Raw genomic sequence first — 24,132 nt, forward strand, 5'->3', positions numbered from 1 at the left:
CCTAGAAGTTGCTGGTTGACTAACTGCCAACTGGGTGTGACTACATACATCCTTTAAAAATTATGGAAAGAATAAAGAGCAGATGTGAGATGAGGCAGACCAGGGCAGTGTAGCAAAAGAGGGAGTTATTCTGACTGTTTGTTCTGTTGTCCTGATCCCAGCTGGAATATAGATCTCCCAACTGATCCCTTTTGACCTGAATAGCAACTTTCCTTCTCAACTAGGCAAACAGGCTAACTTGGTCAAAATCACATTAGGAGGGCAACAGAAGAAAGTTCCCATAGTGTAAGGAGTGAGCAACTTTATGATCTGTGGACTTCAATTTCCAGAATTCCTGAACCAGCCATGCTCAATTCCCATGCCGGTTCAGGAATTCTGGGAGTTGAAGTCCATAGGTCGTAAAGTTGCCAGAGTTGTGCACTCCTGCCATAATTGGACCCCAATTCCATAGCATGACTATTTAGTCTTCTCAATGATTATTTAAACATATTGGTGGTGTTGGTTAGTTTGAGCATGAGACTCCAAGAACACAAAGGAATCCAAAAGATCTGAGCTACTGCAAAGCAGAAAGAGATGAAAGGAAACCTTCTTTCATTCTAGCTACTGTCAAATACTTTTCGTAGTCTCAGAAATATATGTTGTTTTACGCACAATCTCTTTCCTGTTAATTACCTGGACCTTTCTTTCAGACAGAAACGAGATGAGGAGACTCCGGAAGATTTTTTTTACTTTGTTGACTTTCAGCGACACAATGCAGAGATTGCTGCCTTCCACCTAGACAGGTAATTCCCAAGTGTTAATTACCTGCTGAGTTATTTGTCTAGAAAGGAGCTTGACTGCAGCTTCAGAGGGATGAGGCAAAAAGGTGCAGTAGACCCAACTGTGTGAGCATTGAGGGTAGGTATCAGCCTTTACTCATAGCATAGGCCGCAAATTTTAAAGCCGTTCACATCATTATGGAATGAATGTTCTGCTCTTATTTATTTATTTATTTATTTTATTTTATTTATATACCGCCCTTCTCCCGAAGGACTCAGGGCGGTGAACAGCCATAATAAAACAGTGTACAAAATAGAATTTAAAAGCAGATTAAAATAATTAAATCATAGGCCAAATTTAAAACTCTCATTTAAAACCAATTTTAAAACCCTATTAAAACCAAATTAAAACCATTTATCCCATCAGAATGGCTTGCTGGAATAACAGGGTCTTCACTGCACGACGGAAGGCGCGGAGGTCGAGGATCCTTCGTATGTCTGGGGGCAATTCATTCCAGAGGGCAGGGGCCCCCACAGAGAAGGCTCTCCCCCTAGGGGTCACCAGTGTACATTGTTTGGCTGACGGCACCCTGAGGAGGCCCTCTCTGTGTGAGCGTACCGGTCAGTGGGAGGCAATCGGTGGCAGAATGCGGTCTTGTAGATAGCCAGGTCCTAAGCCATGGAGCGCTTTAAAGGTCGTAACCAACACCTTGAAGCGCACCTGGAAGACCACCGGGAGCCAGTGCAGCTCGCGCAAGAGAGGTGTTACATGCCCATTATTACTCGCACGGCCGCATTCTGGACCAGTTGGAGCCTCCGGGTGCTCCTCAAGGGGAGCCTCATGTAGAGAGCGTTACAATAGTCCAAACGGGAAGTGACGAGGGCGTGAGTGACTGTGCACAAGTCGTCCCGATCCAGAAAGGGGCGCAACTGGGAAATCAGGCGAACCTGATAAAAAGCCCCCCTGGCCACGGCCGTCATATGATCATCCAAAGACAGCCGTGAGTCCAGGAGGATGCCCAAGTTGCGAGCCCTCTCTGAGGGGAGTAAGATCTCATCCCCAATAGTCAGCGATGGTGTAAGCTGGCTATATCGGGACGCCGGAAACCACAGCCACTCAGTCTTGGAGGGGTTAAGTCTGAGCCTGTTCCTCCCCATCCAGATCCGCATGGCCTCCAGGCAATGGGACATCACGTCAAGGGCATCATTGGGGTAGCCTGGGGTTGAAACGTACAAGTGCATGTCATCGGCATACAGTTGACACTTCACCCCAAAGCCACGGATGATCTTGCCCAGTGGCTTCACATAAATGTTAAACAGGTCTTCCCTTTCAGCCATTAAAATCTTTAAGGGTCACCAGAATAAATACTGATAGGGGAAAAAATTGTATTATTGGGGAGAACTATCATTCAGGACAGAAATTATATTCTGTATACAGTCCTTGATTCACAGCCATAATTGAGCTCAGAATTATGGTCATAAGTCATGCTGGTTGTTATGTGGGTCTCCGTGTGACTCTGCCTGATTTTACAACCTTTTGGCTGCTATTGTTAAATGGACACAGCATTTGTAAAGTGAATGCTACATTTGTTAAGTGAATCCATTGTCCTCAACGGGCATTTTTTGAAATTGGAAGCAGGCACCAGTTTCCAACAAAACAAATGTTGTAAATTGTGGTCATGTGACTGCAGGATGCTGTAAACAGCCATAAATGCAGGCTGCTTATTGAGTGCCGAAAACATGATCATGTGACCAGGGGTGAAATGTAAAATCTGTTACTACCGGTTCTGTGGGTGTGGCTTGGTGGTGGTGGGGTAATGTGACTGGGTGGGCTTGGCCAACTTTTTTTTTTTTTTTTAACTTTTCAAAGCATTTTTTTTAATGCTTTGAAAAGCCTCTCTGCCGATCAGGAACTCAGCTGAGATCGTCAGAGAGGCTCTTTAAAAAAATGCCCCTCTGCCGATCAGGGAACTCAGCTGGGATCGTCAGAGACTTTTCAAAGCATTTTTTTTACTACCTCTTCGGCCAAGAGATTGCAGAAAAAAATGCTTTGAAAAGCCTCTGATGATCCCAGCTAAGCCACGCGATCATCAGAGGCTTTTTTTTTTTTACTTTTAAAAGCATTTTGTCATCGGAAGAGGTTGTAGAAAAAATGCTTTTAAAAATAATTTTTAAAAAAGCCTCTGATGATCGTGCGGCTCAGCTGGGCATGGGGCGGGGGGGCAGGGATTTTTGCTACCGGTTCTCTGAACCACCCGCCATCATCACTACCGCATCAGGCGATCCGGTCCGAACCGGGAGCATTTCACCCCTACATGTGACCCCAGGAGGGGAACAGCCCGAGGCCATTGGAACTTTGAATACGAGTCATAAGTAGCTTTGGGGAAGTCCGTTGCTAAGCGACTGGTCATAAGTCAAGAGCTATCTGGAAAGGATTTACAGGCTTAATTTCCTCTCTTTCCAGATAGGGTTTGACTAAAACCTTCAAGAACCAATGCTGATTAGTCTAGATCTGGGGTGACAAATCTGTGACCCTCCAAGTTGCTATATTTCCGAACATCCCTCATCTTTAGCCAAGCTGAGGGGACTGCTGGAAGTCGTAGTTCATCCACATTGGGAGTTTGCTGACTCCTATTGCTGATATAACTACCTTCTCCTAGTGAATTATGATGTCTTCCCTGGAGAGCTGAGGGAAAAAATAAGCAGGGAATATAGTAGTTTCCTCATCATTTCGTGCTCAGCATGATTTTTGATGATTGATTTGTGTTCTCTGGCCATCTTTAAGTGCAGTGCAGGAAAGAGCATGTGAAATGAGAAAAATTGTGGTAGCCTATGATCTAAGCATGGGGCTGTAATAGAAAGGGAAATACAATTTCCTGATAGTTTTATACTCAAGCTCTTTCTTCTAAAACATTGTGCAGACAGTTTCCATAGACATTCGTTTTACCTTTATTTACATTGATTATATTCTAATTTCTTCGATTGTTGGGAACTGCCCATAGTCTTTCAGCATGCAAGTTTAATAGGTAATTAATAAATTACTATTAGTTATTTGAAAGGTCATTTCATGCTTCAGGTCATCCCAACTTTCTAGAACATAATAGGTTATATCATGCTTTCTGCAAGCGGCTTTCCTGCTATCCTCCTCCATATCTCCCCTAATTTAGAAGGAACCTGTCCTATTACTGTGTTTCCCCGAAAATAAGACCCTGTCTTATATTTTTTTTTTAACCCTGAAATAAGTGCTTCGCCTTATTGCCATGCGCTCAAAAGCCTAATTGGGCTTATTATCAGGGGATGTCTTATTTTGGGGGAAACAGGGTAGCAGATCCCACCCCACAAGTGGATGAACAACCACTAGATACAACCCACTGCATGTTCATAGTTCAACATGTTACAAATAACATTTACCAAAGGGGAAATTTGATACTGCCGCAAGCTGCCTAAGTCTTATTTATTTGTTTGCTTGTTTATCAAATTTAGAAATGTCTCTCTCTTATTTTATTTATTTTATTTTATTTTATTTATTTGATTTATATACTGCCCTACTCCCGAAGGACTCAGGGCGGTGAACAGCCACAGGATAAAAACACATAAATACAAAATTTAAAACTGAATAAAACCAAATTAAACAATTTGGCCGAAGACAGATTTAAAACACCCCAATAAATTAAGAACGAATTAAAATTTGTGTTTTAAAAAGGGAAATAAAAGGAAAAATTAGGCCAGGCCAGCCTGATGGAATAAAAAGGTCTTGAGAGCGCGGCGGAAGGTGCGTAGATCCGGGATCCTCCGTATCTCCGGGGGGAGCTCTTATCTATCTATCTAGCTATCTAGCTATCTAGCTATCTAGCTATCTATCATCTATCTTATTTAGAAACTGCCTATCTCCTTCACAGAGAGACTGGGCAGTGTACAAGTAAAATATAAAAATATAAAGACTGTATATAAAATTATGTAAAGGACGAAGAAAGTTAAAATTCAGAATTAAAAGGTGGGGGGAAGGTTCTCAGAGTTCTACCACCCCCATGGCTGCGAGGCCCAAGCAAGATGGCAAAACCAGGTGTTTACACATTTCCAAAAGGCCAGGAAAGTGAAGTGTTTGTTTGTTTGTTTGTTTGTTTATCAAATTCTTGATAACTCTTGCATCTGTTTCCCGCCTAGCTGCTTGTGTTATATTAGCACGTCATTCGGAGCTCTCTTAAACTCCCTTTTTCCCCACTTGTGATACATCTGGCAGGTCTGGTGGTAGATCACGCTTGGTTTGATGCATCTGGAGTCCTGATCAAGATCCAAATCTATGCTTTATTTGTGTTTTTATTCTGCACACAGCAGGCTGAAAAAGCCAATTCTTGAGGGCATTTTAAGAAGCTTCTGTGCCATTATTACTATTAGTCAGTCTGCTTGGCAGTTACTGACTCACTAACCAAATATCATCTTGTTTTGCTGACCAAAAAAAAAAAGAACACCAGACCCTAGAGAATCCTTTGCAAAGCTGTATGGTATGAATCAGCCCAAACAGTAGAAATATCTCCGACGTCTCAGCATTTACAAGTTGGGGCAGTATTCTTGCTGGCATCTAGCATTTGACTTGAGCCATCCATCAAATGTCTTAATGAATTGCTTAAGTGGTGGGGAGAACAAAACAGCAGAATGCAAGGTTGTGAAGGATTGTAATAAACTCCCCCTGTGTAATTAAAGCTATTACAGGATGAATAAACGAGGTCTTGCTTAGATCCGGGTAACTGTAGTTAAATATCAGCATCAGCTACTGACAAAGGAGAGTATTTGTGACTCAGGGTTGAAATGAGGAGTCCTTGGTGCTCTCTGAGCTCCGTTGCTTTCTTGCAGACATTTCATTACCCAGCAGCTGGCACTGATGATGTTACCTAATTTGGGTAATGAAATGTCTACAAGAAAACAACCAAGTTCAGAGAGCTCCAAAGACCTCTCAGTATTAGCAGCTACCAATGTGAACACTCTGATGGCATATGATGTAAAATCCTCTTTGTTTGAGCTATGAATGTTGTACCATGCTATTCCTTTCTTTGGATAATTTGTATAATTCCAGACCTTTTAGATAATAATAATAACTTTATTGTCATTGTACATGTATACACATATACCCATACAACGAAATTCACTTAACATCCAAAGACCAGGTCCATAACAATCCTCAAACACACCCCCACCCACTACAAATTCCCCACCCCTAAACCACCCAAACATCCACACAACAGACCAAGTAATACTGTCCAACAGCTCATTGATGGTGGCCCTTTAGTTCATTGTTGAGTGCAATTATAGCTCTGGGATAAAAACTATTCAGAAAACGTGTGGTCCGAGATTTAATTGTTCTGTATCTTCTGCCAGAAGGCAACAGTCCAAAAAGATTGTAAGCAGGACGGGAAGAGTCTCTGAGCATGTTATGCAACTTCCTCAAACAGTGAGATTCGAAGATGTCATCCAGGGCTGGTAGCTGGAGCCCGATGATATTCTGGGCAGTTTTAATGATTCTCTGTAGAGCTTTTTTGTCTGCTACAGAGCTGCTCCCATTCCATGCAAGAACGCCGTATGTCAGGACACTCTCAATGGTGCTGCGATAGTAGGACAGAAATAGATGCTGAGATAGATTTATCTTCCAGATAACATGCTTAATTTGTGATTCTAATGGGAAGAAGGACAAAATGGTCCAGCGTGAATAGAAGTGTTACATTTCAGAGGATATAATTTTATTTCTATTTATTTGTTAATTTTTTATGCTGCCCATCCCTCCTATAAAGTGACCATAATAGGTTAGAATAGCTGCTCTTGGTGAAATGTCTCCATCTGTACTATTGTTAAAGATCAAAATGTTTTAATTCTCCTGGTGTCAAGGCAGTTCAGTCAAACTATATCCCTGGAAATCCTTGCAACAGAAGAAATTGGCTTATGATGAATCAGAGCAATGGAGTATCCAGCTTTGCTTTTCTCAATGTATTCTGCAAATGTATGGGGACTATAATTCTTAGACTACTCAGAATGTTTCAAAGTTCTGAGATGCATTCTTAGAGTATCATGCCAATAAGAAGGCATTTCTCAAGCAGTGCAGGCTGAGGAATTCTGGGAATTGAAGTCCAGACATCTTAAAATGGCCAGGGTTAACACTGCAGTAGGGTATCCAATGAGGATAAAGTTAAGTTCAATTTGGCTCATTGGCCTTTGCCAGCCTGGTACTTCAGTGCTCACCATTCTTCTGATGAGAACAACTCTAAGATTTCACCTTCCCTGGGATTAAAACATGGCTCCTTTGCCTACAGTACATGAGCTTCTTCACTGACATACCATGGAAAGCTCTTATTGGGAGCTAAATTAATTATTTAATTAATTTACTACTCCAACACACCATCCTTGCTTGCAGAATCGTGTCAATATCCAGCTTCAGAACAAGAAGGGCCCTCATTGAACCAACAAGTACCACATTCTGATCAAGATACAAAAGATGCTATATTTTCAGCCTTCTTTAGAGTTATGTATTTGGCTTCATCTTACCCTCTTTTTGTTTTCACAAGGACTACTTAGTTGCTCTGAATTTTCCTGGAACTTGCCATTTTCTAGCTGGCTAGGAATCTGACAGAAGCCCCATCAAGGAAGTTAAATGGGCACAGTCTTCAAAAGTCGAAAGTCACAACTTAGATGACTTTCTTGCCTAATTTGCAGGGTTCTTACTCTGAATACTTGCAGAAAAATTAATCTAACCCAAATTTAACTGGCAGCGCATTGTAAGCCAACAGGCCTGGCCATCCTATTCTTTTTCCTCAACTGGCAGCCAATATACTCAGAACACAGTCATGTTCTATAGACTTTTCTGTGAAGCACAGACAACCTTCAAAGAACGTTGTGAGAACAACATGGAAAGTAAACTTTCTCCATGTGGGAAGTTGCTATGGATTATACCATCACAATGGCAGATTAAACTAACAAAAATCTTATGCTAAAGTTTACAAAATCTAATGGAGACATAGACCAGATTCAATTTAACAAAAAGGAGGTCTCTTTCTTTGCATTGATCTGAGCGATACATTTTGCCCTTTGCAGAATCCTGGATTTCCGACGCGTCCCTCCAGCAGCTGGGAGAATGATTAACGTCACAAAAGAAATTTTAGAAATTACAAAGAATGAAATCTTACAAAGCGTCTTTTTTATTTCCCCAGGTAAGATTGTTTCATAGATTTATATTCAGTCTTTTTATTTCAGTGAGTATTCAAAATGGCTAGCAACATTTTTTTAAAAAACAAAAATAATATAAACAGTTGAAAACATGAAATAAATTAAATTAAGAACTATAATCAGTTTACAATAAAATTCCTGGTGAAAGAGCAGCTGGTTTTTCACAGGTTTTCTGAACTGTAAAGATTTACATGGAGCCAAATGGTATAGTAGTAAGTACCGTATGAGGGGGATCTAGCTGTCCTAGTGGATCACCACTTAGCTATGAGCCAGCAGTGTGCTGCAGCTGCTGAATGAGCCAATGTAGTCCTAGGTTGCATCAACAGAGAGAAGTGTTCAAGATCACAAAAAGTGATAGTACTACTAGAGATGTGGTGGTGCAGTGGTTAGTATGAAGTACTACAGGCTAAGAGTGCTGACTGACAATTGCCAGCAGTTCGGCAATTCAATTCTCACCTGCTTAAGGTTGACTCAGCCTTCCACCCTTCCAAAGTCAGTAAAATGAGGACCCAAATTGTTGGGGACAATATGCTGACTCTGTAAACTGCTTAGAGAGGGCTGTAAAGCACTGGGAAGCGGTATATAAATCTAAGTGCTAAGTGCTACTTTATACTTCACTAATGAGGTCACACTTGGAATACTGTGTCCAGTTCTGGTTACCACAATACAAGAAGGACGTTGAGACTCTAGAAAGAGTGCAGAGAAGAACAACAAAGATGAGGAGGAGTCTGGAAGCTAAACTGTATGATGAACAGTTAAGGAAATTAGGTATGTCTCTAGCCTAAAGAAGTGAAGGATTAAGGATGACATGAAAGCTGTCTTTCAGGACTTGGGGGATAGTCACAGAGAAGGGATTGACTTATTCTCCAAAACACCTGAAGGCAGAACCAAGAAGTAACGTAAAGAGAGAACCAACCTGAAACTAAAAAGAAATTTCCTGACAGTAAGAACCATTAATCAGTGGAATGGCTTGGCTCCTGAAATTGTGGGTGCTGCATCGCTCAAGGTCTTCAAGAAGAGCCATTTGTCTGGTGTGGTATAAGGTTTCCTGCTTTACTCAAGTTGTAAGATACATTTCATATTCTGGAAATTGTACAGTAGAAGGCCTACTCCAATATTCTAGAAAGATGAATCTGGGACAGTGGAGGCGTCTTTCAAAGTTTCCTTAAATAGTCATGCCATAAGCTATTTATGACTTGAAAGCACAATGGCAGCACCTTAAATTGAGATGTTCAAGTTATATCACCTTTCCACCTCTTCAAATAAGAAACACACTTCTGTACCTCACTTCAGCATGAATAAAATTAATTATTCTATTGGGGTTAGAGATGGACAAGAAGAAATGTTTTGCCTACTAAAGAGGTGCCACTTTCGACACCCTCATGATTGAGAGTTACTTTTTTTTCCAAGCACAGCTGGTGAATTGGTTCTCTTCAGATTTTCTTTCACCACACAACAATCTAAGAATTTAAAATAATAGATAAAAAATACTCAACTTCAATGTAGTAACAGTCAAACTTTGACAGCCATTCTAAAAGTTGTGGACAGACAACCCAGAGGTCACTATCCATTGTGATTGTGAGGCGTTTTGACAGAGGGCTATACCCATAAGAGTCTTTCAAAATTTGCTCCAGGCCTTGTTTTCCGCTTTGTACGACCAAGATTGCTCCAGGTTTAGCCAGGTAAAATGGGAATAACTTTGTCAATATTTATGAGAATAAGCCTGATCATCTTAAATTATGTTGGAAAACCTGCATTAACTAAACGAGCAAATGCAACAAAATTGAGATATTCTTCTCCTGTTGTAAGCGTCCATACATAACCTGCATGTTTATATGAAACCTGTGTGCCCAGAAAATTTGTCACATTGGAAAGACTTGCATTTAACTGTCAGGGAGACCAGGTATTAGTCCTGTCATACTTCCCTAGCAGCTAAATCTCTGAATGCTGTTTAGACATCATAGTCGTACTAAGCAATAATATATAACCCTCCCATCTCATATGGTGACTCTGAGTAGCAAGCAAAAAACAAATCTTCAAAATAATTAAAAACAAAAGCATTAAAATGCAATTAAAATAGTTAAAAAATGTAATAAATTGCTTATGAACTTAAACACAGTGCCAACTACTGTATTTCACAGGCGCTATGGCCCTATGACAAAACCAAGCCTTGTTGTTACTACATTATGCAACTTTGAAGGACCATCTTTTCCCAATCACATCTACCTAGCCCATTGTAGCAGAGAGGCAGAAAATGATATGACTCTAGTGTCTAGGAGGTCCACCTAGTGAGATCAGGAAGAAGGTCCTTCTCTGTGGTGGCTCCTCCTTTGTGGAACATCATCCCGTCAGAGATAAGATGGGCCCTCACTTGGACATTGGTCAAAGCCCTGAAGACAGGATTTGTCATCGGAGGAGTGGAGGTTTATTGGTCTTTGTACTGCGAGCTCCTGGAGTCACCATAAATTGGACAGCCATATACATTTTCTTAATAAATAAACGTATGGGCATCAGGTGTCATTATGCAATCACACCATTTGTATCATGATCTCATGATGAGCATGTCTGCATTCTGACCTCCTTATGGCCTGTTATGGACAACCTCTGTCCCTGCCATAGAAAGTCATAGAATGACAGAGTTGGAAGGGACCTTGGAGGTCTCTGCATCAGTCTTGAGTCTCATACGGATTCCTCTCTCCATAGCCAGCAATGTCTGCTTCTTCGCGAAGTGCCCTTACATGTGCAAAACAGAATATGCCGTCTGTGGGAACCCTCATCTCTTGGAAGGTTCCCTCTCGGTTTTCCTGCCTTCTCTCAACTTGGCACCACGAATCTCCATCCCTAATCCGTGGATCCGATCCTACACCTTTGCAGGAAAAGAGGAGTAAGTGGGTAAATGGACCTCTCTTTTTGCTTACTGCTCAGACAAAGGCCACCCTTTCAAAAACATACTATGCTACACTTATTGAGCAGGACAGCTTCAGAAAGGCCCTTGGTCCCTCTGTTTATGCAGAAGAGAAACAAGGATGTAATCTTAGACACAGTTACTGGAGGGTAAGTCTCGTCTAATTCCCCAGGCTTAGCTCACACCTCAATTTTGCATTCCTAATCTTGCCCATCAAGAAGCAACCAGATGTATTTGGACCAAACAAAGGTCCTAACCACTATAGCCAAGCTAGTAATAAATGCTGTTTCCATTTTCTACTGTAAAATAACAGTTTCTAGGAAGTCCAACAGGAGCTTATATATGAAGAGGTGTGTGGACATGCCTGAGGGAAGAGTGAAAAAATTTAATCCTCTTACTAACCCAGTCTGGATAAAAATTGCTTCTGAAACTACTGTTTCCATACTTAGCCAACAGAAGCTCTTTGGATGGTTTGAGGCCAACTCTTTGAGTAGCTGCAGTGGAATAAGACAAAAAACACCTATAATGTGCATTGCCTTAAATTCCTTGAGGAAAACCAAGATATAAATATGAAAAATCAAAAGTATTAAATGTAAGCTTACCTTGAAATATAAAAGCCAACTGTGGAGGGCCTATTATCATGATTGTGACAAGGAGAGGGAAAGAATGAAATTTCTTTTCTCAACAGTCCTGTTGAGCAGGACTGTCAATCTCAAGGCCCGGGGGGCAGATCCAGCCTGAAGGGTGCTTAGATCTGGCCCACAGGGTCACCCTGGAAACAGCAAAGGGCCGGCCCGCGGTGCCTCTGCCAGCGAAAACGGAGTTTGGAAGGGCTGTGTGTGGCCCTCCCGAGCTCTGTTCAAATTGCTAGAGGGTTGCAGGAGGCTGTTGCAGCTGAAAACAGAGCTCAGGAGGCTGAGCTCCATTTTCACTGTTAGAGGGTTGCAGGATGCTGTTGCAGCCGAAAACATAGCTTGTGAGCCCGTTCTCACTGGCAGAACACTCGGGCCACCACAGGCACCCCCAACACAAGTGACATCAAGATGGCCATGCCCCCTTGGCCATGCCCCCCTAGTCCCCCCAAGGTCAAACACAACCCTGATGTGGCCTTAAATGAAATCGAGTTTGACACCCTTGGTGTAGAGAGTGCTCAAGCTTCTCTACAGATGTTCTTTAGATGTTTTAGAAACCTTGACAGTTTTGAAAATCCTTGCCTATTGCTTGCATTCACTTTTTGCCCTGGACTCATGGCTTCACATGGCAGGCTAGACCCCAAACTTTTAATTTCCTCTTAGAGTCCAGTGCTGCCTTTTCCCTCTTTTTTCAAGAAAGGCAGCAGATGGGGAAGGTGCTGATGCCAGCAGCAACTCTCTTCTCTTTGATCTTTCTCCCAGGTGGGAAGTAAATCCTCTCTATTGCAATACCGTGAAGGAGATTTACCCTTACAGCAGTGGCAGCCGGCTACTCAATATCATTGACATGGCCATATTTGACTTCTTAATAGGTAAGTAAGAAGAGGGAGGGATTGTGATCCTCATGGATCTGAGGTGCTCTGTCTAAGAGTGGAAATTTTTAATGGGGCATGAAATACAGCCGGCTTAGAACATGCTGATAAATTCAAAACTTTCCAGGTTATCTGAGCTGAATTCTCTGGTTTCAATGTGGAGAGTGGAAGGGGTTGGCTAAATTCCTTATCCTATATATCCAAGATCACTGTCAATGTGTCTGCAGTCATGAAATCAAAAGATGCTTGCTCCTTGGCAAACTATGGCTATGGCAAACCTAGACAGCATATTAAAAAGCAGAGACATCACCTTGCCAACAAAGGTCTGTATAGTCAAAGCCATGTTTTCCCAGTAGTAATGTATCGCTGTGAAAGTTGGGCCATAAGGAAGGCTGAGCGCTAAAAAATGGATCCTTCCAAATTGTGGTGTGGGAGAAGATTCTTGAGAGTCCTTTGGACTGTATGGAGATCCAAAGGCAATCCTAAAGAAAACCAACCTGACTGTTCTTTGGAAGGACAGATCCTGAAGCTGAAGCTCAAATATTTTGGGCACCTAATAAGAAGAGAGGACTTATTGGAAAAGATCCTGGTGTTGGGAAGGATTGAAGGCAAAAGGAGAAGGGGACAGGATGAGATGGTTAGATAGCGTCATCAATGCAATGAACGTGAATTTGGGCAAACTCTAGAAGACAGTGGAAGACCAGGGGCCTGGCATGCTGAGGTCCATGGGCTCGTGAAGAATCAGACATAATGACTGAACAACAACAAACAATATATCAACATTCCAGAAGAAAGCAATCCTTTGGGGTGTATTTATGTTTTCTCCAAAAACAAAAGTTGGTTCATTATGCAATTAGTTCTATTTTATCCTTACAACATTCGCATTGAAAAACAATGACTGGCCCCAATGAGCTTCTGGACTGAACAGGAATGTGAGTCCATTGTAGTCCATCATTCAGCATTCAAACTCTCCATTTGGAGTGGGGAGTGGGGGAGTGGGGAGGTGTTTTTGCAATGGCCAAATTACATCAGATAGAAATAGCAGAAGCAATTTGCTATTTGCTTTAAATATTATATAGTCGTGCAAAAGATAAAAAAGCTACACATTTATTCACTCATACATTCCAATTTAGATATTGGCAGTTTTAAAAAAATGACAATGGCAGTTTAAGGAATGCCAGGTGCATTGTGGCATGAGATTTTGTCTACTACAATCCATTCCAATGGATTAACTTCACAATGTTGTTGACATGCTGAATTGTTTGTGCTTGATTTTGTCTCCATGTTAACAACTCACACACATAGGCACATGCCAGAACAAGCCTCCTAAATGTCTTGCTTTCTGCCACACTCCATCATGTTTTCTTCCAGAATTTGGCAGTAGGGAACAAACACGTTTTATAAGATAGAGCAAATGTCTCCAGTTGACTGTTTGGAAATTTGAGATGTTATTGTGAACGCCCTTGGAAAATGGCTTCCACTCTTTGATGGCCTTCAAAATTCTTCTCATCACGGCTTTTACCTCCTAGATGACTTCTACCTCCATAATTTGGGGTGGGGGGTAGCTTTTTCTCCCAAGGTAGATGGATACACGTATTCACAAAGCATTGCGTTGCAAAGAGTCTATTCTTACTGAATATAATAGGACTTTTTTGCATGGATGTAGGGCTGATCAAATGTCTCAGGAAATACCTTTCTTTGGAGGGATCTCCTTTTCAAATTAAAAGAATATAAAAACAACAGCCAGGGGAATATGGGAGGCCCATGCTGTATGTTATGTCCTTATAAGGGCATCCGCCCTGATTGGCTGCCAGCCATCGGGCGGGAGATTTGAATCCCTGTCTAGGGGCGGTGCGTCTGCCGGGAGCAAATATAAGGAGAGCTCCGGCAGCGCGCCAGCAGTCTTCTTTTACTTGTTACTATGTAAATAAAGTTGTTACATGTATCGAGCTGGTCACGTCTTCTGTTCCTGCGCCTGATCTAACACTGGCGACGAAGGACTAGAGAAGAGAACCTGAGAAAGACTCACGGCACGATCGCCCAAAGAGCTGAAGTCACTTCACCACAGCGACTTCCAGAATGGCTACCCCGCAAGCCCCGATGACCGCGCTGAACCCGTTCGACCCATCCCGGGAGAAGTGGAGGTCATACATGGTCCGATTCCGGCAGTTCCTGCGAGGCAATGGATACCAGAACCTCGATGATGAGAGGAAAAGAGCCCTCTTCCTGGCTCATTGCGGATCGGACGTCCTAGAGATGGCGATGGACCTCGTGGCACCTAGGGACATCGAGGAGATGTCCTGGAACGACCTGCAGGACGTCTTACAGGAGCACTATGCACCTACAGGCACCCCCATCGCAAACAGGTTCACCTTCCAGCAAAGAAACCAGCGGGAAGGTGAATCCATCAAAGAATTCGTGGCAGCGCTCCGCCAACTCGCTGCCAACTGTGAGTTCGACAATGTGGACAATGCCATCCGGGACCGCATTGTTTTTGGAATGCGAGATGTGGGGCTGCAAAAGAAATTCCTCAGCAGGAAGAGGATTCCGCTTAAAGATGTCCTCGACGAGGCAACAGCGGCGGAGACGTCCGAACAAGCAGCCGCTGCAATGGTAAAAGCAAGAGGGATCCATAAGATCCACAAGTCGGGCCCAACCTCATCAGACGAAGCAACCACTCAATCCGAGTCTGATGAGGAAATGGCCGTCCACAAGGTGTCCCGCCCTCCCAGGCGGGAAACACCACAGCATGGCGACCGTGGAGAGCGATGCGGCAGCTGCAGAGGCGACCACCCCAGAGCCACCTGCAGATGGAGGGACGCGACCTGCCGCCGATGCCTGAAGAGGGGCCACATCGCCGAGGCCTGCAGAGCCACAGACCCAGCCCCGGAGCCGCCCAGACCGCGATTCCGGGAAAATCGCAAAGATAACCAGAGGACATCCAAACGGTCCTCAAACCAGTCCCGGCGCGGGGAGGAGGAATATCCCCGAAACAGAACGGTGCACCAGACCACCACCATTGCTCACACAAGCGACGAGGGGACCACCAAGTTCCACGTGACGCTGCTAGCAGAGGGGTCTCCGTGCAAGATGGAGGTAGACTCCGGATCCGCCTTCTCCATCATGGACTGGCAGCACCTACAACAGCTGAAACCGGCATACAAAAGAACCCAGCTGAAAGCCCCGAAAGACAAACTTGTGGACTTTAACGGAAACCCCATTGAAATCCTAGGCAGAGCAACCATCCATGTGAAGTACAACGACTTCGATGGAAAGCTACCCATCACCATTGTGCAGCACAGCCGACCGAACCTGTTGGGCGTGGAGTGGTTCAAGCCTCTAGGACTTTCACTTCAGGGCATCCACGAGATCCGCAGGGACGAACTCGACTCCATCATCGAAGAGTTCAAAGAAGTCTTCGATGGTAAGCTGGGGAAATTTGTGGGGAGGCCAATCTCCTTTAATCTGGACAAGGGAATCACCCCAATCAGGCTCAAGCCCCGCCGAGTTCCATTTCCCCTGCGGCCTAAAGTAGATGAACAGCTGGATAAGCTGATCGCCCAGGGCGTACTGGAACCGATCGATCATGCCTCATGGGAGACCCCCATTGTGACCCCACTGAAGCATGATGGGTCTGTGCGCATCTGTGCTGGCTACCGTTGTACCATCAACAAGGCGTTGGCACAGAGCGCATACCCAGTCCCAGTGGTGCAACACCTGCTGCATTCCCTGGGATCTGGATCAATTTTCGCGAAACTGGACCTGGCCCAGGCTTACCAGCAACTGCCAGTGGATGACAAAACGGCGGAGGCCCAAACGATTGTCACGCACAGAGGGGCATTTAAATGTAACCGCCTCCAATTTGGAGTCAGCGCTGCCCCTGGCATCTTCCAATCCATGATGGAACGCCTTCTCCAAGGCGTTCCAGGGGTGGTGCCTTACTTCGATGATGTGCTCATCTCCGGTGACTCGAGACCCCAACTCCTTGAAAGGCTCAGGCTTGTCCTGCAGCGGTTCAAGGACAAGGGTTTGAGGGTCAGGCGGGACAAGTGCATCATAGGAGTACAGGAAGTCGAGTTCCTGGGCTTCCTCATTGATAGCACAGGCATACACCCCACCAAATCAAAAGTGGAAGCAATCCATGAAGCTCCAAGCCCAAAAAACAAAACGGAGCTTCAGGCTTTCCTTGGGTTGCTCAACTTCTACGCCATTTTCTTAAAACAGAAAGCCACAGTTGCTGAGCCACTCCACCGCCTGCTGGGGAAATCGGCTTCCTGGAAGTGGGGCCAGGAAGAGGAAGCAGCATTCCGGGCCATCAAGGGACTATTGACGTCCAAAAGCGTCCTCATCCAATACAGCGAGACGCTCCCCATGAGACTGACCTGCGACGCGTCGCCCTACGGGGTGGGGGCAGTCCTCAGCCACGACCTGCCCAATGGCTCGGAAGCCCCAATCGCGTACTTCTCAAAGACAATGTCCGGCGCAGAACGGAACTATAGCCAGCTGGACAAAGAAGCCCTGGCCATCGTGGCTGGAGTGAAGCGCTTCCACGAATACCTCTACGGAAGACGTTTCACCATAGTCACAGACCACAAGCCTCTTCTGGGACTCCTCGCAGGCGACCAACCAACCCCGACCTTCATGTCCCCAAGAATGACGAGATGGGCCATCTTCCTAGCTGGCTACTCCTATAGGCTCGTGCACCAGCCAGGCACAGCCATAGGGAACGCTGACGCCCTCAGCAGATGCCCGTCGAAGAAGCCGGTCGAGGACCCAGCCCCCACGCTCCACCTACTTCACATTGATGACGACGCCAGCTGCCCGGTGTCATCCGCAGATGTGGCCGTCCACACCCAAAAGGACCCCACACTCCGCCAAGTGAAGTCCTGGATCCTCAGAGGGTGGCCAGCGGAAAAGCCAGAGGAAAGGTTCAGCCCGTTCGCCAGGAAACAGGAGGAGCTGTCCACCATCAAAGGCTGTCTGCTATGGGGAGACAGGGTGCTGATTCCAAGCACTCTGCAACGGCGGACGCTAGAAACCTTACACAAGGGGCATCCGGGCATCGTCCGCATGAAGGCCCTGGCACGGAGTTATGTCTGGTGGCCCTCCATGGACAGAGACATTGAACAATGGGTCTCCAGATGTGACCCGTGCCAAGAAGTTCGCCCAGCGCCGCCGAAATCCGAAGTCGCGAAGTGGGAGACCCCCAGCAACCCCTGGTCGAGGATCCACATTGACTTCGCGGGTCCGATGCAAGGGCGACACCTCCTCATCGTGGTAGATGCCTTCTCCAAATGGCTCGAGGTGGTGCCCATGGCATCTACCACAACAGACGCGACGATCCGAGCCCTGCGCCGCCTCTTTGCCACACATGGTCTACCGGATGTGCTGGTCTCAGACAACGGCCCCCAGCTCACATCCCTGGCCATGGAGTCCTTCCTGGCAGGACTGGGCATCCGCCACGCCCTGTCCGCCCCCTACAGGCCGGCCAGAAACGGACAAGCCGAACGCATGGTCCGACTGACCAAAGAGGCCCTCACCAAGATGGGCCCGGGGGACTGGCAAGAGCGCATAGACAATTTCCTCCTCACACAGCACATCACGCCACACGCCACCACCCACAAGAGCCCGGCCGAACTGTTGATGGGCAGAAGGTTGAGGTCACCCTTGGACCGGCTGCACCCCCAATACAGCCCGGAAGTGACCGCAACCGCCAGCCGCCCGCTCCGCGCCTTCAGCAAAGGAGATTCAATCTTCGCGCTGAATTTCAGCGGCTCCCCTAAGTGGCTGAAGGGGAAAGTTGCCAGCACAACCGGGCCCAAATCCTACATCGTTGAGTTGGAAGATGGACAGTTCACGAGACGCCACATCGACCAACTCCGAAAAAGGTGGGGGGGGGCACCTGAAAACCAGCCTGACGAGGGAGGCCTACAACACCCCGACGAGGTAGGCCTCCAACACCCCGGCGAGGTTGGCCTACCACACCCAGACCAGGTAGGCCTACAACACCCCGACGAGGTAGGCCTACAACACCCGGACGAGGTAGGCCTACCACACCCCTGTGAGGCAGAGCAGCACCACCCCGACAAGGTTGGCCCAGCCCACTACCAAATGCTGTCACACCGGCAGCCCAGCGAGGTAGACCGGGGCCAACCGCACGGGGGATGGCAACACCAACCCAGCCAGGTGGGCACCGGGCACGGCAAGGCCAGGGACCACCAACCCAGCCCGCAGGTAGACCGGGACCTGCCCAGAGGAGGAGCAGCGCACCCCACCAGTTACAGCAGCCTATGCCAGCCCAGCCAGGGAGACTGCAGTTCCAGGCGAGTAGACCGGGACCCAGCCAAGAGGGGCACCCCACGACCCACGGGCGAGGGTGGCACACGAATCACTGACGTGGGGGACCCCCGCCCATCACAGAAGACAGCCAACAAACGACACCCCGACCCGGATGACCCCAGGCACCACCCGACGGTAGACCAAGGACTAGGGGGAAGGGAGATCCGACAACAACCCGGCCAGGTAGACCTGCACCACCCCGGCACGGGAGACCTCCGCCGCCCCGCAGAGGTAGTGCCGCAACAACAGCCCGACCAGGTCGACCACCACCGACCAGACGGGGTAGACCAACGCCAGCCCGACCGAGCAGACCAACGCCACCCCTGCGAGGTCGGACAACGCAACACGGGCCAGCACCACCCGCAGCCGGCGGGCCGGTCCAGAGGGCACCAAACAGAACCACCACCCACCCGGCACCAGGCCGAACCGCAACCGAACCGCAGCGCCCGGGAGACCAGGGAGGAGCAAACGATGGACTTACCGAGACTCAGACGCTCTTCCCGGGTCAGAACCGAGCCACCGAGACGAGGCAACAGATCCACAGGCCAGGAAGAAGACCATCAGAACCAGCCATCCAAGGTCTGCGGTCCGGCCGGAGGCGCTGGGGGTGACCCCGCTCACTCGACAGCCGAACCAAGCCCGGTTCCGGAGGGGGAGCCGGGAGACGACAGAGCCCCGTCCATCCAGGTCGGAGACGGAGAACAAGTGAGACTGCGCAGGTCAGCTAGGGTGCCGAGGCGTCCTACGCACCTGCGCGACTACGTGACTTTTGTGAACGAGATTGACAGTTCAGACTAAGGGGGGAGGAGTGTTATGTCCTTATAAGGGCATCCGCCCTGATTGGCTGCCAGCCATCGGGCGGGAGATTTGAATCCCTGTCTAGGGGCGGTGCGTCTGCCGGGAGCAAATATAAGGAGAGCTCCGGCAGCGCGCCAGCAGTCTTCTTTTACTTGTTACTATGTAAATAAAGTTGTTACATGTATCGAGCTGGTCACGTCTTCTGTTCCTGCGCCTGATCTAACACTGTATATATCCTGACTTTGCTCTACTTAGAAAAAGCAATCCAGCTGTGCTCTACTGGGCAAAAAGGATATTGCACACTTTAACCAGACTTTCAAATGTCAAAGTCTTGGCCTCATCGGGAGACCACATATCTTACCTCCGCTGAGCTGCAGCCAGAGGAAGGAATAATTAAATAGTTGAAAAGCTCGGAGTCCTAATATAGAATCCGGTGTACATGCCATGAAGATTAATAACCTTTCTTGTAATGGTGGTTTCGAGCTAGATTGCAGTATAGCAGTAAAGCCTAATTGACCACAACATGCAACATTAGCAGAACTACAGAACAAATGAGGCTGCAATTTTGTGTATATACACTGGGCTGGCTGTAAATCTAAAGTAACTCAAGGGGGTTTCCTCTGAACAAGCAATCGTGGAATTATATTGACAGTCATGCTAGTTCCTGGGAGAAAATAGTTACATTTCATGCATAAATATGCATGTATAACCAGGAACTCAAACTGACTCCAGTTTTTAGACCCTATCCAGAGAATCCCAGATGTTCACTTGAATTCCAGAGTTTACTTCATTGCAAGCTGAGCTAAGAAGCCCCACACACACACACACACAGGCCATAAGGAAAGCATAATAAAGCAAACCAGTTGTGCATCTGCATCCTGAATTGTCAACCTACGTGATCCAAAAGCTTTCTGTAAGCTCTTTAAATTGCTAGTCCTCCTTTCACATTAAAAGGGTTTGATACCTCTTTTTCAGCAGTTCTTAATCTATGGATCCAGATCTATGATTTCTGTATTTAAATATGGGATGTGAGTCTGCATGCGTTTGTTTTCCATGCTCTTCCTTTTTGTCTTCTGAAAGGTAACATGGACCGCCATCATTATGAGATGTTTACAAAGTTTGGAGATGATGGGTTTTTGCTTCATTTGGATAACGCCAGAGGGTAAGGCAACTTTCCTCATTATCAGCATTCTCCCCCACCTAAGCACTGGCCTTGACGATTTGCAGATAGAACTGGACTTCAGATTGCGAAAATATCATCGGATATAATATTGGTTTAGAAAATATGTATGATAAAACCCCATGTTAAACTAAAACAGGGCTTCTATCTGCTTAGGAGTTGACAGCTCTGGTTCTCTCCTTCCCACTTTTTTTCCTCCAGACCTTTTTTGAAGGGAGGACCTAGAAACTGCCTTAAACTGACCTATTTCATGACAAGCGGTAATTGGCCAGGTTCATCTGTAGCAGAAATAAACTAGCTACATTCAGGCTGCTAATAGTACAATTGATGTTCCTTTGCACTATGCCAGAATGTTTGATCCTCTTGTCCTGGAATGTTGATAATGACCGGTCCTGCATCTCCAGGGGATTTGACAGAAGCTTCTCCGGATGTCCCTGAGGATGCCAGGAATTGATTTGCAACCAGCTGCATATAAAACCTGCAGGTTGTCCTTTGGCCTTCCTGAAACTGATACCTTCTACATGTGTGGGAGGACAACTCCACCAAACTTGTTTACTATTTACTTCAGATATTGGGTTTGGATGAATTTTCAGATATGAATTTGACAAAAATATGATTGGGTCAGTATGATGGGTGAATTAAGCCTTGAAAGGGAGGGTGGTTCTGCTTGCCTTGAAGGAGGTCCCCGGTGTCCCCGTTCTTTAAGAAATCATTGCTGACTTGGGACAATTTTCATAGTCTCCAACATCTCTGTTTTGGGGGATATCATTGAGAAGATGGTCAGGTTGTACCTTCAGAGGGCTTTGGAGGAAATGAATTATCTGGACCCTTTTCAGCTGAGTTTCAGGACAGGATGCAATGCAGCCATGATGGCAAACTATAGCATGCGTGCCAGAGGTGCCACGCAGAGCCTTCTCTGTGGGCATGCGTGCCATCGCCAGCTGCTCTTCTGGTTTCCGGCATGTGCATGCACACTGACCAGCTGATTTTAGAGCGTGCCAGAGCCCTGGAAACCTGAAGACTAGCTGGCCAATGCTCATGCTGAACAGGAGCTGTGGCTCCTGCAGGATGATCTGTGGATTTCAGATGTTGCTAAACCACAATTACTAGCATCCCCAGCTAGTCTGCCAAATACCGTATGAGATAATGCAAGTTATGTTCCGTCTTTTCATTGATCTCATACCTGTGCCCTAATCTTTCTAAGCAGGGTAGGACTAAATGAAATACATGCTGAGTTGATATTACCTGAGCTTTTCAACTGTTAATGGGAATCAATGCACTTGACATGAGCATTCCAATATTCTGCAATCTGTATTGGCTTTAAGCTGCTTAGGTCTTTCTGGGAACCCTGAGAAATTATTAATTTTAACCTCGAGCACTAAAGATATTGATTAGGAAATTCTGAGAGAGAGAGAGAGAGCACACAAGAGAGCGAGAGAGCGAGCAAGAGAGAGAGAGAGCATTTTATCAGGGCAGAAATATCACATGTGAACATCAGTAGAGTGTAGGGAATTCTCCCTTTGAGAGCAGGACAGACAATGGCTGGTTCTATAATTGTTGCAAGATTGCTAGTCTCAACATCCGCCCCGATGGATGGCTGAGTTCACCAGCAAGTGACTTTTCTTGTTGTACACAGGTGTCAAACTCGGTCACGTCACATGATGTATCGCGATGTATCATGACTTTTTTGCCTTTGCAGAGCCGGGCCTGCATGTGATGCATCCGGCCCATGGGCCACCAGTTTGACACCCCTGTTGTAGGACATCAGGGCTTATGAAACTAGAGGCAGCATGACTAGCAGCACAAGGCTGTGCAGCAAACCAGCAAACCCAATTTCCTCCCCAGGATTGATTGTCAAGTGACTTCAGAAGGGGTTAGCAATATTGGAGCTCACTGGAGCTATGATTTTTAAAATGTGGCACAGCTTGTCCTTGGCCTCGGGTGCAAAATGGTCCGAATTATAGAGGCTGAGTGGGAAGTTAAGAGGCAAGAGATAAGGCTTACTTCCTACAGTAAACACACCCTTCGGTTATGCTTCATACTGTCATCTGCGTTGTTTTCTTGGCAATGTTAAAGAAGTGGTTTCTCACATCCTTTTTTCAGGATATTTTCTTTGGTTCAAACTTGTGCCAACAACCCTGCAATTCCTAAATGATCCCAAACCAAAATATGAATCAGACTGTCTCTGCTTAGCTTCCAAGCTCAGCCAACATTGGCTAGATGCTTCCATCTGTTGATTCTGTCAAGCTTCTTCCAATTAACTCCCTATGCCTGCGTTTTAGATACAAATTCAGTCAGTATCAAGCCATGCCTTTGCCTTCTATTGACCACTCTGAAAGACATTCTTTTCCAGCATCCTGGATTGTTTGCTGTGCCCATGATGCTGACATTTATTTCTTTGTTCTCACAGATTTGGGAAACATTCCTATGATGAGATCTCCATCTTGGCTCCACTTAAACAGTGTTGCATGTAAGTACTTGCCTTTCCACATCAGCCTAGTTAAATAGAAAGACTACATGTTGTGGCCTGGAGAGTTAGCAAGCAAGTAATCACCTGTTTTGCCTATCTTTGCTAAATGAGACAAGCCAAGTTCAAGAAGTCCAAGTTGTTGGAACATGAAGCAATCACCAAAGGATTTCCCCAACTTATTTTTTTCTACCAGATTCACCATCTGGAAAGTAAGGAGTCCTGTAGAACCAGGATAAAAGGGTGTCGCACCTTGGACAATGCTGCATTTGTGTGTGTGTGTGTGTGTGTGTGTGTGTGTGTGTGTGTGTTTTCAGTTGATTTCTAAACATCTAGCACTTTAACAAAATTATTTTGCCGTTATTATAGCCCAGAGTCATTTGCTACAAGATGGGCGGCAAATACATTCAATAAATAAATAAATAAAATTTCTAAATTATCTCCAACTCAGAGTACAATGAATTCTAAGCTGCGTGCAATCACCAAGACTTCATTGCCTTACTGGATATACACCCCTTTCCTTTCAGATCTGCTATTCATCAAAGCACAAGGAAATTGAGGCATTCCTTTTGATCCCCGTCAAGAACATTAAGACTTTATCAGCTTCTAAAAGGAACCAAAACTTCATCCATTTCTTTTGTGTCCCCCTGCAGTCATTTTGGGGTATAGGATTTACTCATAAATTGTAGTGCCTGTGTCCTCTCCAGGTTATTCTTTTATTAATTCATATAAATCAACAGCTAGACCTTCAAGAGGTTGGGCAAAGAGTTATTCATCCTCTGGGTTTCTTTCTCCAGCATAGCTAACCGATTTCCACTATATCCCCTCTAAATTTCTATAGAAGCCAATGCCAAAAGCATCATCTGAAGCCATATAGATATATAGAGGCTCCAGGTCTGGTTTCAAGAGTTGTTCATTATTCACACCTTGCAAATCCATCTGGTTTATAATTATAGAGCTGCCACTAAATCT

At 45.7% G+C, this 24,132-nt stretch overlaps 1 protein-coding gene across 1 annotated transcript in view; it reads left to right on the plus strand.

Annotated features, from left to right (window-relative positions):
* Positions 1-24,132, plus strand: part of FAM20A (FAM20A golgi associated secretory pathway pseudokinase) — a 62,493-nt gene that overhangs the window by 35,752 nt on the left and 2,609 nt on the right. The window contains exons 5-10 of the mRNA XM_070937722.1: positions 690-782; positions 7,836-7,951; positions 10,671-10,851; positions 12,267-12,376; positions 20,594-20,675; positions 23,104-23,163. Coding sequence (XP_070793823.1) covers positions 690-782; positions 7,836-7,951; positions 10,671-10,851; positions 12,267-12,376; positions 20,594-20,675; positions 23,104-23,163 — 642 coding nt within the window. The remainder of the gene's footprint in view (positions 1-689; positions 783-7,835; positions 7,952-10,670; positions 10,852-12,266; positions 12,377-20,593; positions 20,676-23,103; positions 23,164-24,132) is intronic.

This window comes from Pituophis catenifer, unplaced genomic scaffold (genome assembly GCF_029215685.1).
Source record: "Pituophis catenifer annectens isolate HBS135680 unplaced genomic scaffold, rPitCat1.0.hap2 SCAF_2, whole genome shotgun sequence".
Taxonomy (NCBI): domain Eukaryota; kingdom Metazoa; phylum Chordata; class Lepidosauria; order Squamata; family Colubridae; genus Pituophis; species Pituophis catenifer.